The sequence below is a fragment of the Astyanax mexicanus genome, chromosome 13 (genome assembly GCF_023375975.1).
Source record: "Astyanax mexicanus isolate ESR-SI-001 chromosome 13, AstMex3_surface, whole genome shotgun sequence".
NCBI lineage: Eukaryota > Metazoa > Chordata > Actinopteri > Characiformes > Acestrorhamphidae > Astyanax > Astyanax mexicanus.
Genome location: NC_064420.1, coordinates 25105967 through 25121128, shown reverse-complemented (window position 1 = coordinate 25121128; position 15162 = coordinate 25105967). Strand labels below are relative to the sequence as shown.

At 40.7% G+C, this 15162-nt stretch overlaps 1 protein-coding gene across 1 annotated transcript in view; it reads right to left on the bottom strand.

The window, feature by feature from the left end:
* LOC125806735 (serine-rich adhesin for platelets-like) overlaps nucleotides 1-15162 on the bottom strand; it is a gene marked incomplete at its 3' end in the record, with an annotated part of 59580 nt that overhangs the window by 39807 nt on the left and 4611 nt on the right. Inside the window, exons 2-4 of the mRNA XM_049486353.1 lie at nucleotides 14801-14863; nucleotides 13175-13276; nucleotides 11642-12153 (exon numbers count right to left, since the gene is read on the bottom strand). Of these exons, the coding sequence (XP_049342310.1) occupies nucleotides 11642-12153; nucleotides 13175-13276; nucleotides 14801-14863 (677 nt within the window). The remainder of the gene's footprint in view (nucleotides 1-11641; nucleotides 12154-13174; nucleotides 13277-14800; nucleotides 14864-15162) is intronic.

Below are 15162 nucleotides of genomic sequence, written 5' to 3'. Positions count from 1 at the left end.
GAAACAAGAAACACTCTAGAATTGGAAACACCTGGGGAAGGGGCGGAGCTACAAATGAGACACAGGTGGAAATCTACTAAGACGGGAGACACAGGGGAGCACAGGTCACGTGGGGAAGACACACAGAGACACGAGACAGGGCTAAGACCTGACACAACATCAGTTTCTGATTTTAAAGGACAAACACTGATGCAGTAATTCAAAATACAGGTAACCCAAACACAAGTACTGCGTTAATAAATAAAATCTGTCAGAGGTTTAGGAGTTCTTAAAGCTTTTTCTGATCCATTTTATTTAACTTCTGTTTCATTTTATTTTATCTTATTCTAATAATCTGGGATTATCAGATAGATAAGCGATAATGATCAAAAGTAAAACAAAAAGGTGGGAAATATTATATAATCAGTAGATTATATATGACAGTTCACTATTCTGAATTTGAAGAAATAAATATTTCTACTAATTTACTACAGTATAGTGTGATTGTAGTACCTACTGCTGGAAATTACATTCATTAATAAAAAAAATCATAAATTTTTATTAAACACATATTTATTCATGATAATACTACTGATAAAAATAACACTGCTATTATAATTAAGCAATGATACTCAAGAGGGATTGCTTTAGATTGACACAGCACTGCCAATATTACACGTTATTGCACAAACCTTAAGTGTATTATTATTAATTATTTTACCACAGTTTCATTATCACTGTTTATTTAAACATTTTGAGTTAAAGAGGATGAGAAAATACCAACTGCTTGGTTATAAACACTCCGCGAGTTAAAATAGATCAAAAGCTGCTCTATTTGTAGCTACGGGGTTACTAGGTTACCTGTATGTTGTGGAGTAATACATGGAGAGCTTCGGTTACAGTGCATTACCAGCTGATAACGGCACTTAAAAAACGCCTTTCAGCCAATCACATTGCAGGGTTAGCACTAACTGTGGTATACGTAGTAGTAGTAGTAGTAACAATGCCTACATTATTGCTACTAATATTATTTTTTATCAAAGTAATACAAATAATGCTCATTTTATTTCAAATTTAAGTAGTCTTATTGTCAATACTGCTCTAGCCCCGAGACTCTGCAGTCTCCTCCCTGATGGCAGCAGGCTGAAGAAGCTGTGTAGTGGGTGGGAGGGATCTCCTGCCAGATGGAGGGCTTTCTGTGTGAGGCGGGATTTGTACAAGTCCTGAAGGGAGGGGAGAGAGGTGCCAACAATCTTCTCAGCTGCTCTCACGATGCGCTGGAGGGTCCTGCGGCACGATGCTGTGCAGGCCCCATATCACACGGTGAAACAGCTGGTCAGGATGCTCTCGATGCCCCCTCTGTAGAAGGCGGTCATGATGGGGGTGGGGGCAGGGGTGGTTCTAGCCATTTTGGGGCCCTAGGCAAAATATAAACAAGGGGCCCTCATTCTTGAAACACACATAAACCAAATAACTAGAGATGGAACGATCGATCAGCAGTGTATCTGTATCGGCCGATTTTCAGCCAAAATACGGCAGATATTCTTCTGATTTTAGCCGATCTGATTCAGGAGTTTAGGGTGGATGTAACTGGTGAAACCGGTGAAACTGCTCGCTCACAGGAAGCTGCAGTTCCTCATCCAACCACTAATCAGAGCTGCAGCAGCAGCAGCAGCACAGGCCCCACTGTCTTTACTCAGTCAGAGCTACAGCCCAGCCACGGGCTACAGAGCTCAGCTGAGCCAGTCTGGAGCGTTTTTACAGTCTCTAAAGTTCATCTGTGTAAAAAATAAAGGTTTTAACCCCACTAAACGGATAATACAGCTCACTACATCTTTCTGCCCAAGCAGCTAACAGCAGCAGTTTAGAGCAGCCGTCACGGAGTCACTGCTCGGATTACATTAAAAACAGGTCAGTTAGCGCCGCTAACCTCATGATGTTTATAACTGCGGAGTTTAGTGGACACACCGCGCTGTCAAAGTGATGTTTATTAACGTAATTAAAACAGATTTCAGGTATTGTCTTATAAATATTTACACTTAACTTATATCTCTCCTAAAAAGCGTTTATTTTGGTCAGTAACTCTCGTGTTTATTTACTATCAGTGTAAATGACTAGCGTTTGCTTTGGTGTGGATGTAATTAGGGGAATCTGTACCAGGTTTGTCTGGCACCTGTGTGGCATTAAAGTGGCATTTGGCCCCGCCCAATATCGGTATCGGCGATCGCACTGATCGGTCTAGGAGGTGCAAAAAAGGAGGTTAATTTTGGCAGTGCATCTGCAATTCTTTCGCTCTGTGCCCGTTTCTTTCGTTTAGCAGAACCACTTTCATAACTCCGCTTCATTTTCACCGTGACAGCTGTCACTCTAGTCGCGTACAGTTCCCGCTGTTTTGGTTTGAAGTCAGATCATGCGGCACATTGCTACGTCATCATATTATGGACTAGTCCAATGCAAGCAACAAAGGGGGGTATGTGTGTTTGGACAATTAGTATTTAGACATTACTTCGATATTGTACTGATATTACTGTTGTTGTTTTTTTTTACTTTACATAAGTAACAAATTAACATTGTTTTTGGTGAATTTACTGTAACTGGGATGGTCAGATTTGGGGGCCCCTATGGAAGACAGATTTGGTTGAGGCCCTAGGCAAATGCCTAGGTTTGCCTAATTAAAGAACCGCCTCTGGGTGGGGGCTCTTGCTCTTCTCAGCTTGCGGAGAAAGTAGAGACGCTGATTTGCCTTCCTGGCCCCCAGCTTTTCCCTTCCAAATCGTGCCCCCGGAAGTGTGCTGCTGAGGCATGAGAGGACCATTTGAGCAAAGCTATCCATTCAGTTTCATTCATTTCGGGGTGTCTTTGAACCAATAATAAATGTATTTCCAAGCCGTTTTCCATTATGACACGGCCCGTGTTCTTTTTTTACAAAGAACGGATTTTCTGTCATTTTATCCATAAGATTAATAATCTGTTCATGGCTTTAGAAAATAACATTTTTATACAACTATGCTAACGATGACGTGAAAAAATATTTGGAGAAGTTGCTCCTCTTAATATAAAAGTACAGAGCTGACTGAATTAGAACAAGGTCAAAGTAACCTCTTATTATGCAAATATAATACTAATACTAACAGTGATAATACATTGTAGATAGTAAGATAGTAGTAAATAGAAGTAAGATAGACTATGAGAATTATAATTTATAGATATAACTATAATTTATATTACACATTTATTATTCTCATTACAGAGTTTCTAAATGCTTGTTATATAGACAAATTATGAATATTCTTCAGTAAATCCGTGGACTAATATTGGATATCAGCATTTCTAGGTTATATATGCTGTTCATTCCATGAAAGAGACAGAATGGAGCTTTCCTCACTGTGGAGTAAATAGTTCTGTGCAGCTCCTATTAACAGTACGGTTGTTTGCACGGCACGCGGAAGATTCGCGTCATGCTGGGGCCTGCGCAATCTCTCACTTTCCCGGTTAACACCCCACAAGAAGCCCATCAGGAAGTGACACGATTGGCCTCACCTGGCTCCGTTGAAATCAGCGGGATGGCTTGGTCCAGTTAATATATACTGTCAATGGTTGGTGCTCCAGGAGTGCTCACCCAGGAACTTGGTGCTGCTCACCCTCTCCACAGCAGTTCCGTTGATGGACAGAGGAGTGTGCTGTGTGTGAGTTCTCCTGAAGTCCACAACAATCTCCTCGTCTTCTCTGAGTTCAGAGAGAGATTGTTTTGTTATTGTTGTTGCTATTAGGAGTTTTATTGATATTAATAGAAACACCCTGTGACGATGCTCGCCGAAATCCCATACAGGGAGTAAGTGTAACTTAGTAGTGGATGGAGGCAAAAAGTCCATTTGAACAGTGAGATTTAATACACACAGTGAAAAAGTGCAAAAAAAAACCTTCTTAACTAAAAGCAGTAATAGGTCTTAGAATTCACTTAGTACCTGCACCATCTCCACACAAACAGGTGTGTCCTACAGAGCCCCCCCTGGTCACCAACCCCCCTCTCCCCCAACTCTTCTTGTGGGCCTAGCCCCACCCCCTTAACATAGGTCAAACCATTATTTATTGCTCCAGTTTTGTGCTGACCCACTTTAATACAGTTTAAAATCCGCAGAATCAAAGGCCTTGTGGCAGAACAGGTTGAAATAAACATAGTTTATACAATAAACAAATTTCTCTGTACAAGACTGGGGGGGGGGGGGTATTATTGATTGACTGATTTGCATATAGTGAGTGTCTGCATACCAGTTCGGCTCAGTTTTACTGCGAGCACACTCTCGGCCTTTATCAACTCTTTGGCTTGTTTTCTGTGCTACAAATGCACCCTCTTGCTGTTTATCAACTCTTTGGTCCGTTTTCTGCACTAAAAGTGCACACTCTCGCTGCTTTTAGGCTCTTTGGCCCATTTTCTGCGCTACAAGTGCTTGCTCTCGCCGCTTTAGATATTTCTCTCTCTCACACACACACACACACACACACACACACACAACCACATATACACAGAGACGCACACACACACAGACCTGTCCTTTCCTGCTCCTCATCCCTGATATTTATATACTTATCAAATTAAGTTCAAATTCAGAAATCCTCACAACCAAGCTGAGACATTTACAGTCCAATTTATCATGCATTCTTTTTTCCAGCACCCTATGCAGATTTTATCTTCCCTTAAAAATACAAGCATATACCATTATTTTAATTGACAACATTTTTAATCAATAAGAAATGCATGAAATAACAAAAAAATGCAGAGCTTTCAAACCTCAAATAATGCAAAGAATTATAACTTATATTCCAGAGGTTTTCAATTTGATAAATTCAAAGAAACTCATCATTTGTAAGTGTCCCCCTTTTTTAAAGCTGTCTGTCTATCTATATATGTGTCTGTGTGTGTGTTACGTTCCCCTCTGATGTAACTAGGGGTAAAGAGGAGTAACATTGGGTGTGTGATGGTGGATGGAAGGGAAAGACCAGGACAACAAGAATTGCGTATTTAAACAATGAACATTTAATGTTTTTTTAAAGGCATAAATAGTATAAAACAGTAACATTTACAGGGATGAAAGTACAAACGTACATTAAACTATTAGAATTAGATTGATTTAGAATGGTTAAATTTGTATTAATTTGTGTTAATGTGCTCTCACCAGGCGAAGGTGGACAAAGGACGGTGCCAAAGAAATGAAAAAAAAAAAATAACAGCTTACCTACCTAGCCAGGTCTAACCTAACCATAAAGGAGAAAAAAAAACAAGCAGTGGCACTCGCCCCTTACCTAGTGTGTCTAACAGAGATTTACCTACGTGTTGTGTACAGGCGCGCCCAGTCTAACCTGTCCACACATCGCTGAGAACCAAAAGAGAGAGAGAGAACTAATTAGGTGGGGAAGCAGACAGGGCGAGAAAACCCAGAGGCTACATATACAAAAATAACGCCGAAGCGCTAGAACCTCACAGCCAAACATCTCACAAGCCAAACAAACTACAAGCTTCCCCCACACCGACACTCTCACAGGTGAATCCATTTATGTGCCAAGGACCGCCCCCTAGCAACCAGCAGCGATCCCAGTTGGACGGCAGACACGGCCATGCAGCGTTCAACACAACCTGCAGAGAAAATAGGATAGAGAAGAGGGCAAAAGAAAAAAAACACAAAAAAAAACATACGTGCCCTACTGACAGTGTTGGGCACGTTACTTTGAAAAAGTAATTAGTTATAGTTACTAGTTACTTCTCCAAAAAAGTAACTGAGTTACTAACGGAGTTACTCCACTATAAAAGTAACTAGTTACCAGTAAAAGTAACTATTGCGTTACTTCGCCCTGTAAAAATAAATAAATAAAGAATAAATAAAGAAAATAAATGATGTAATTACTATTATTATTAGAAAAATAACAAACAAAAATAAACCCAAAATGTTGACAAAAATATAGTCTAACGAATAAAAAAAAATAAGAAACGAAAAACTCCACAGGACCAAAGAAAATTACTAAGACATGTAATACTGAAAAAAAAAACCGGAAAAAACAAATACACGTCTGGGGATAAAAATTAAACAAACCAAACCACACTCAAAGAAATAAATGTATATATAAACAAAACAAAAGAATGGACAAAAACAACAATCCGTTAAAAAAACTCATTTAAATCCATTAAAAAACTCATTTAAAACAATCACAGGCTTTTTGCGCAGAATAATAAAAGTTTCGGTTAGTTTCAGTTTCAAATCATGAAAACAGCTCACCAAAACCTCAACCTATCCTTTATATTTGACAATATTTCATTAACTTACAGGTCCTTACTTATTTTTATTTAACTGAACTGAGTTGTTAATTATTTATAGCCTCGCGCTGCATTCAGCTCCGCGCTGCGAAAGAGAGAGAGAGAGAGGCGCAGCGCATTTTGCCTGATTTCTCTTTATTAATTAACAGTACATTTGTTGGCTTTAGTAAGTTTAATAACATTAATTTTAGTATACTTGTCAGATCTTATTTATAAAAACTTTTTTTAGAAGACAGAGGTTATTCTGCGCGCAATGCCGCACCGCTGCGCCAAGCACCACTTTGCGTGCCTGACATTTCAGAGTGCTGGACGAGATTTTAATTCATGAATTAATATATTTAATATTTTAATAAATTTGCCCTGGTGATAAGAAACGAATGCTAACATATAGCGTTATATTTCTGTGTATTTCAAATGTTTTAAGTTTTATATAATTGACGGGCAGCACCACGCGCCAGATTGACAATGTGCTTTGTTTTTCAGATATAAAAGTGAAATTCAGTTAAATAATAGCAAAGTTAACTAAAATAAATTTATGTTCAGTCAAAGTTATTTTCTCTTTTAATTTTCCATTTCAAAACTCCAGCATTTGAGTGAGAATAAGCATCTGTTGAAATTTTTAAACAGCAGAATGCCTAGTTACAGTTATTTAGTCTGTGTACTAAACATAAATATAAATCCTTATAACTGACAGAAATAAATATAACTAATAATAATTTATAGTTACAGTGCAGATTTTTAAGTATATATATTTTTTCATAGTTGATTGCTGAAGGCCCTGGGTGTGGTTTTATGTGGTAAAGATGTGATGGTATGGAGTATTTTGGAGCGCAGGGTGAGCAATCGCGCTCTTTTTTCCGCCGCCAAGATAAAAACACGCCAGAAATTTACCTCAACACACATCATTTCCAGACCACCATCGGTGTTAATATATTCCAAAGTCCAACGCTATTTTAAGGACCCGTGCAAGGCCTAAAAATAGACTGTTGACGGGTGGCAAAGCGCCACGCTACACGCCTTGTGCGGGGTGTATGATAGGGCTCTTTGTCTGTATGCGCAAAGTTAAAAAAAGTTCATTCAGCTGCTAAAGTAACGTGCAGTAACGGGGTGTCGAAAATGGTAACGGCGTTATAGTTACAGTCAGAGTAATTAGTTAGATTACTCGTTACTGAAAAAAGTAACGGCGTTAGTAACGCCGTTTATTTTAACGCCGTTACTCCCAACACTGCCTACTGACACGTAACACGCCACCCCAAAAGAGCAACGTTAATGTGCGAAAATTACCTTAATACCAAACAACTATATACAACAAACAATATCATAATCAAATTATGAACGTGAAAGCGCATCAGCGACCACATTCTGTACACCTTTCTTGTGTTTGATATCCAGAACGTAATCTTATATTAGCAACGCCCATCTCATCAGTCGTTGATTTTGATTGTACATCCTGGAAAGAAACACCAGGGGATTGTGGTCAGTAAATACAGTTATTGGCAAATTACTTGATCCCACATAAACATCAAAATGTTGAAGGGCTAACAATAAAGCCAAAGCTTCTTTTTCAATTGTAGAATAATTTAACTGATGTTTATTAAACTTGCGTGAGTAGTAACAAACAGGATGAACTACACCAGAGCCATCCTCCTGTAAAAGCACTGCACCAGCTCCAACCGCACTAGCATCCACCTCTAGTTGGAACGGCTTAGAAAAGTCAGGGGCAGCAAGAACAGGAGCTTCACTCAAAAGCACCTTCACACTCTGGAATGCATGTTCACAAGCAGGAGACCACTGGAACTGCCTAGATGGACTGCACAGTTTAGTAAGTGGTTCAACAACAGAAGAAAAATTCTTACAAAATGCTCTGTAATATCCGGCCATACCCAAAAATCGGCGCAACTCACGCCGTGTGGTTGGAGTTGGAAAATTAACCACCGCTATAATGTTAGCATCCAACGGACGCACCTGACCTCCACCCACCTGTTTTCCAAGATAGGTTACAGTAGCTTTTGCAAAATCGCACTTTGACAAATTCAGTGTTAGGGAAGCTGAAGCCAATCGCTCAAAAAGTGTTCCCAAAGTTTTAATGTGGTTTGTCCAATCAGACGAGTACAAAATTAAATCATCCAAATATGCAGAACACCCTGGAACATCACCCACCACAATATTAATCAATCTCTGGAATGTCGCTGGTGCATTTTTAAAACCAAAAGCCATTACTGTATACTGAAGAAACGCATCTGGAGTCACAAAAGCAGAAATCTCTGAAGCTTCTGGAGTCAACGGGACCTGCCAATATCCCTTTAACAGATCAAGCTGACAAGGTAACAGCATTTACCTTTCTGTAGTCAGTACAAAATCTAAATGTTCCATCTGGTTTTGGGACTAACACACAGGGAGAACTCCAAGGACTTACACTAGGCTTAGCAAAACCATGCTCCAGAAGATATTCCACTTCCTGTTTCATTACAGACCTTTTCGCCATGTTAACTCGGTAAGGGTGTTGCTTAATTGGGGTATCAGTAATGACTTTAATGTCATGCTGCAGAACAGTAGTTTGAATAGGAATGTCACAAAAAATTGATGGAAATTCTCTAATCAGAGATATGAGATCATCCTGCTGTTCTACAGTTAAATGATCTAATTGAGAAGGCAGTGTCGACAAAGCTTCAGTGTCGGCACTAGGAAGGGTCTGACTATGAAAATTCAAGCCATCGTCATAAGGAGAAGGATCAGGCAAAATACTCACGGCCACCACAGGAGCCAGTTTGGCATCAGCATCCTCACCAGGCACAAATCTGGAAAAATACTCTTTCAGCATGTTAATATGACATACTCTAATTTTCTTTTTACGTTCAGGGGTCTCAATTGCATAATCTGTGTCACTCAATTTCCTTTTCACAGTATAAGGGCCAGAAAATTTAGCAGTTAAAGATGAACCTGGAACTGGCAATAATGCCAAAACTTTTTTGTCAAAGGTCTTCTTCATGCTTTCTTGTGACAATTTTAAATTTTCTTTTGCAAGGTCCCATACCTGGTGTAGCCGTTCACGAAATTTACTTACATAATCCAAAAGATTTGTAGGTTTATCTACAGTACCACTGGTCAAAAAGGACTCCTTAAGCAACTTTAACGGGCCACGGACAGTATGTCCAAACACAAGTTCGGCAGGACTAAAAGAAAGGGATTCCTGTACTGCCTCATGAGCTGCAAACACAACAAGAGGAACTCCTTCATCCCAGGCTTTACCACTGTCCAAACAAAACTTGCGCAACATAGATTTTAATGACTGGTGAAACCGCTCTAAAGCACCTTGACTCTCAGGATGATATGAGCTAGAAACAACGTGCTGAATATTCAGGGTTTTCAGAACTTGAGCAAAAAGTTTAGACAGAAAATTGGTTCTCTGGTCAGTCTGTATAATTCTGGGTAAACCAAAAGTAGAGAAGAATTTCAGTAATGCTTGAGTTACACTTTGAGCTGTAATTTTCCTTAAGGGTATTGCCTCAGGGAAACATGTAGCCGTACACATGATTGTTAGAAGAAACTGGTTACCTGTCTTTGATTTTGGCAGTGGTCCTACACAGTCAACTAAAACCTTTTCAAATGGTTCACCAACAGCTGGAACAGGACACAGAGGAGCTGGAGGGACCGTTTGGTTTGGTTTACCTGTAATCTGACAATATTTTGAAACATCAGTTTTCATACCAGGCCAAAAGAAATGCTTAAGAATGCGGCTGTAAGTTTTTGTAATGCCCAAATGACCTGCCCACGGACTATCATGAGCTAAGGACAACACATGCTGCCTATAACCTACAGGGACTACAATTTGTACAGCGCTGTAAAGCTCAGGATCCTGTCGGGACCTCCAATTACGCATTAGCACATCACTTTCCATAAAATATGTAACCGACTTGTCAGGCATTTTTCCCAGTTTACCCACAATAGTAAAATATTTTAGCAAAGATGGATCTGCTTTTTGTGCCTCTACCAGCTGATCACGACTGATCTTCCACTCAATTTGTAAATTGTCAGTGAAGATGTTCGGAACCTTTTCCCCCTGTTGAGAACTCGAACCGGAATCAACAGGACACACGACCTCTGAAACAGATTCAGAAAAAAAGGAATCAGCCAGTGTTTCCACATTATCAAACGCTCGGGACTGAGCACGAGTAAAAAACACAGGCGGGAAAAATATCAGAATTTTCAGCACTAAAATCAGACATAAAGGCATCACTTGGAGCATTCAGAACCTCCAAACTCGGCAGAACTTTCCCTCCCGCGATGTCATTTCCCAAAATGAAATCAATTCCCTTCACAGGCAAGGCAGAGCACACGGCAACTTTAAAAGTGCCAGAACACAGGTCAGATACCAGCTGAACATAATGTAAAGGTTCTTTAATATAACCCATTTCAAGCCCCTGGCATACAGCGAACGAACCGCAAAAAGACTGTTCAGAAAACGGCAGCACATCGGCTAAAACAAAAGACTGAGCAGCCCCTGTATCTATTAATATGTGCACGGGTCTTAAACTAACGTCTCCTTCCAGACACATACTGCCAGTTAAAATAAAAGGCTGATAACAAGGATCTACATCAGGTGATCCACCGGAACCCACATCAACAATCTCAGACTCCACAGGACCAACAAATGCAACCCCTTTTGCTTGATTAAAACTGGTATTTTGTTTACTTTGTCTCTCCTGTTTTTTCTTAAGCGCCAAACAGTTAACAGCAATATGTCCCGGCTTATGACAATAAAAGCATTCCTTGTCATTAGATCGCGGAGGCGATCGGCTACCAGAAACAGATTTAGATCTATGTTCGGATGTATGCTCTACTTTAAATGGTTTAAAAGCCTGTTTGTGAGTGAGAACGAACTCGTCTGCTAAAACGGCTGCCTGCAACGCCGTAACAGGTGCACGTTCATTTAAAAACATCACAACACGTTCAGGGAGGCCATTTTTAAACTCTTCCAGCAAGATCAGTTCCCTCATAGACGCTAAATCAGTAACTTTGCTTGCACTGCACCATTTATCAAACATGACTCCTTTCTCACGCTCAAACTCTACAAATGACTGAGCGGGCAATTTCCTAAAATTTCTAAAACGTTGCCGATAAGCTTCTGGAACACGTTCATAAGCTCGAAGGATTGTAAATTTAACAATATCATATTGCGAGCTTTCACTAAGTGACAGAGCTGAGCAAACCTCCTGTGCTTTCCCTTCTAATTTGCACTGCAACAATATAGACCACACATTTTTCGGCCAACACAGCGTAGTAGCAAGCCTTTCAAAAACATTAAAATAACTGTCCACTTCACTCTCCCTAAACGGGGGCACTAATGAAACACACTTGGTTAAGTCAAATGAAGCGGTGTTCGATAGTTCGGTAGATGTAGACCGTTCAACAGGCGCTTGTGTAGCAGCATTAAATTGAACAGCAGAACCAGTGGGCGCGGAAGCTGGCATGGAAACCGGCTGCTCCTGTTGGACAGAGGCGAGCTCCCTCATCTTTATCTCCAACTCACGCAGCCTGACCTCCTTATCACAATCCAGCTCCATTTTTCGAACAGCCAACTTAAAATCAAACTCCGATTTCCGAGGCTTCTCTTGAGCCACCAACCGGAGACGGGCCAAACGAACTTGTACACGACTGTCGGTCAAAGACCGAGATGAACGGGAAGACCCCGGAGAATACGGCTCATAAGGAGGTAAAACAGCTCTCACCTGAGGCTCCTCACTGACCCCATCAGTCCCCTCTGGAATTTCTGGCTCCCCAGAGACACGCAGCGGCGACTCCTCGCGGTCAGGTGAATTACCCCGGTAAGGCGAAGCCTCCCCATCCGGAGAAAGTGCTGGTGCTGGCTGAAGAAGATCATGCCCCGTAGTTGTATCTACCTCAGAACGCGCGGCCAACACCCCTACATCTACCAACCGACTAAGAACAAGCTTGTGAATCTCCGACTTTAACAAAGCCCTCGAGATAGGAAGACTGAAGTGGCTAGCTATAGAAATTAGGTCATCTTTCTTGCACATTTTCAGTACTTCATAGCTAGGCTTATCAATAAACTTCTGTAAATTAAACTTTTCCATTTAATCTCTCTTGATTCTGGACAGTACTAACCTAAAATGCTGCAAAGCAAATAAATATAAGTACCAATTCCCCAATCAATAAACTCAGCGCACCAGCTTAACCCAAATCCATCACCAACCATCCAACCTCACACACCCAAATCAAAACCCAGGAAATATAAAGATCCTGGACGAGCCCCCAAATGTTACGTTCCCCTCTGATGTAACTAGGGGTAAAGAGGAGTAACATTGGGTGTGTGATGGTGGATGGAAGGGAAAGACCAGGACAACAAGAATTGCGTATTTAAACAATGAACATTTAATGTTTTTTTAAAGGCATAAATAGTATAAAACAGTAACATTTACAGGGATGAAAGTACAAACGTACATTAAACTATTAGAATTAGATTGATTTAGAATGGTTAAATTTGTATTAATTTGTGTTAATGTGCTCTCACCAGGCGAAGGTGGACAAAGGACGGTGCCAAAGAAATGAAAAAAAAAAAATAACAGCTTACCTACCTAGCCAGGTCTAACCTAACCATAAAGGAGAAAAAAAAACAAGCAGTGGCACTCGCCCCTTACCTAGTGTGTCTAACAGAGATTTACCTACGTGTTGTGTACAGGCGCGCCCAGTCTAACCTGTCCACACATCGCTGAGAACCAAAAGAGAGAGAGAGAACTAATTAGGTGGGGAAGCAGACAGGGCGAGAAAACCCAGAGGCTACATATACAAAAATAACGCCGAAGCGCTAGAACCTCACAGCCAAACATCTCACAAGCCAAACAAACTACAAGCTTCCCCCACACCGACACTCTCACAGGTGAATCCATTTATGTGCCAAGGACCGCCCCCTAGCAACCAGCAGCGATCCCAGTTGGACGGCAGACACGGCCATGCAGCGTTCAACACAACCTGCAGAGAAAATAGGATAGAGAAGAGGGCAAAAGAAAAAAAACACAAAAAAAACATACGTGCCCTACTGACACGTAACAGTGTGTATATGTATATATGTATGTATGTACATATTAATATAACATGTTTTAATTGTTACACTTATTAATATGCTATACCATATGTCTGTCTTTGTTAAAGTTCATAATACAACGTATTTCAGCATGAAAGCACATATTTGTAATGTGTGACAGCGTCCTGTATCATTACTACATCTCTGCTGTTTGTAACAAACAAAACGGTGTGTAAATCGGGTATAAATTGGTAGAGTTTATTATAGTTTATTATAGTTTATTATAGGTGTATTTTACACCTTGCTCAGTGTAAATTAATGCACTGGGGGCGCAGGGTTGCCTCCTCTAATATGGCAGCCACGCTGACACGCCAGCTCCAACGTTGAACTTTAGTCACAGTCCTCTCAACATATTGGACATTCTGGGATGACAAGTGTAACGTCAGTGAGCCCAGATTGAATGACCCGGGGCCTGGAGACATCATGCTGCCCAAAAAGAAATCAGGTTATCAAAAGAAGAACATTAACCAGTTTCAGAAACAGTGGCGCTGGTGCAGCAGCTGGAGCAGCAGGAACAGCAGTGGCCAATCCTGGCGGCTGTTATGAAGATGAGCATGAGTTTGGAGATTACCAAAAATAAAAATATTTAAGGGCGAGTTCCCCCCTTATGTTGGTATGTTGGTTCGAGAGAGAGAGAGACGGGCAGACACAAGAAGTCCTGGCTGCCCAAAGAGCAGAGAGTGTGCCCACACTGCCCACTTAACAGACCAGAGACAGAGCTGCACTTCCTTACAGAATGTCCCTGTAATGGGTTGGGAGCAGTAGCTCTCCAGCCCAGAAGGTTTTAGAACCCAAGTGCTGAGCAGTGGATCTCAAAGCAGGTAAACCCAAGAAAAAGGAAAGTAATAATAATAATAATAATAATAATAATAATAATAACAATAATAATAATAATAATAAGAAGAAGAATTAATATATAATCGTAAATATATATATTAATATTATATAATAACATTTTATATATATATATATATATATATATATATACAATTATTATTATTATTAAACCCCGCTCCACGCGGGGATCGAACTCAGGCTGTCGCGGTCGCAGCCCAGTGCTCTAACCGCTGCACCAGCGAGCGGATTGGGATGCGGCACGCCAGCGATGCTGATCAATGCTCTCTCCAAAGGGATAGCAGGGAAGAAAAGAGAAAAAGAGCCGAGGCTCGCTCGAAAAACGGGCATAGATTCGCTCTCACGAGCTTCAAAGATCCAGCGCCGAGTGGTTGGTAATTAGCCAATCAACCCTCGGCGCTGGCCTGGCGTGCCCTCCGATGCCCTGGAGGATGCCTCGGTTGGCCACCAGCCCTTACAGTCCCAAATATACCCAGATTAGATCCCAATTCTACACCAAATTCACCCAAAAAATTCCTGCATTTATAAACATCCCTGAACCAGATAAACTCCCCTACCTGCTTGCAGAACACAGTGAGCGCTGAACACTGGCAGTGCAGTACGTCCACGCCTGCCACAGCCTGAGGGACAGTGAGTGACCACAGATACACAGCTGTATTACTGTTTATTTTAAGTACTGGTAATAACTGTTTTTTTTAATAATTAATTAAAATATTTAATTAACCTCTTACTGCAGAAGCGCCCTCTAGTGGACCTGTTCTGACTATGTAAATTAGAATGCTTAAAAGCGTCGAAAATTCTAAACACACCGACCAACTAACCGACTCAATACGTGTATTGCTTTGAACAAAAAATCATGTGACCGATACAGGAAGTGTATCATTTGGATGTGCTGCGCCAAATTGTGTTTATAAGGAAA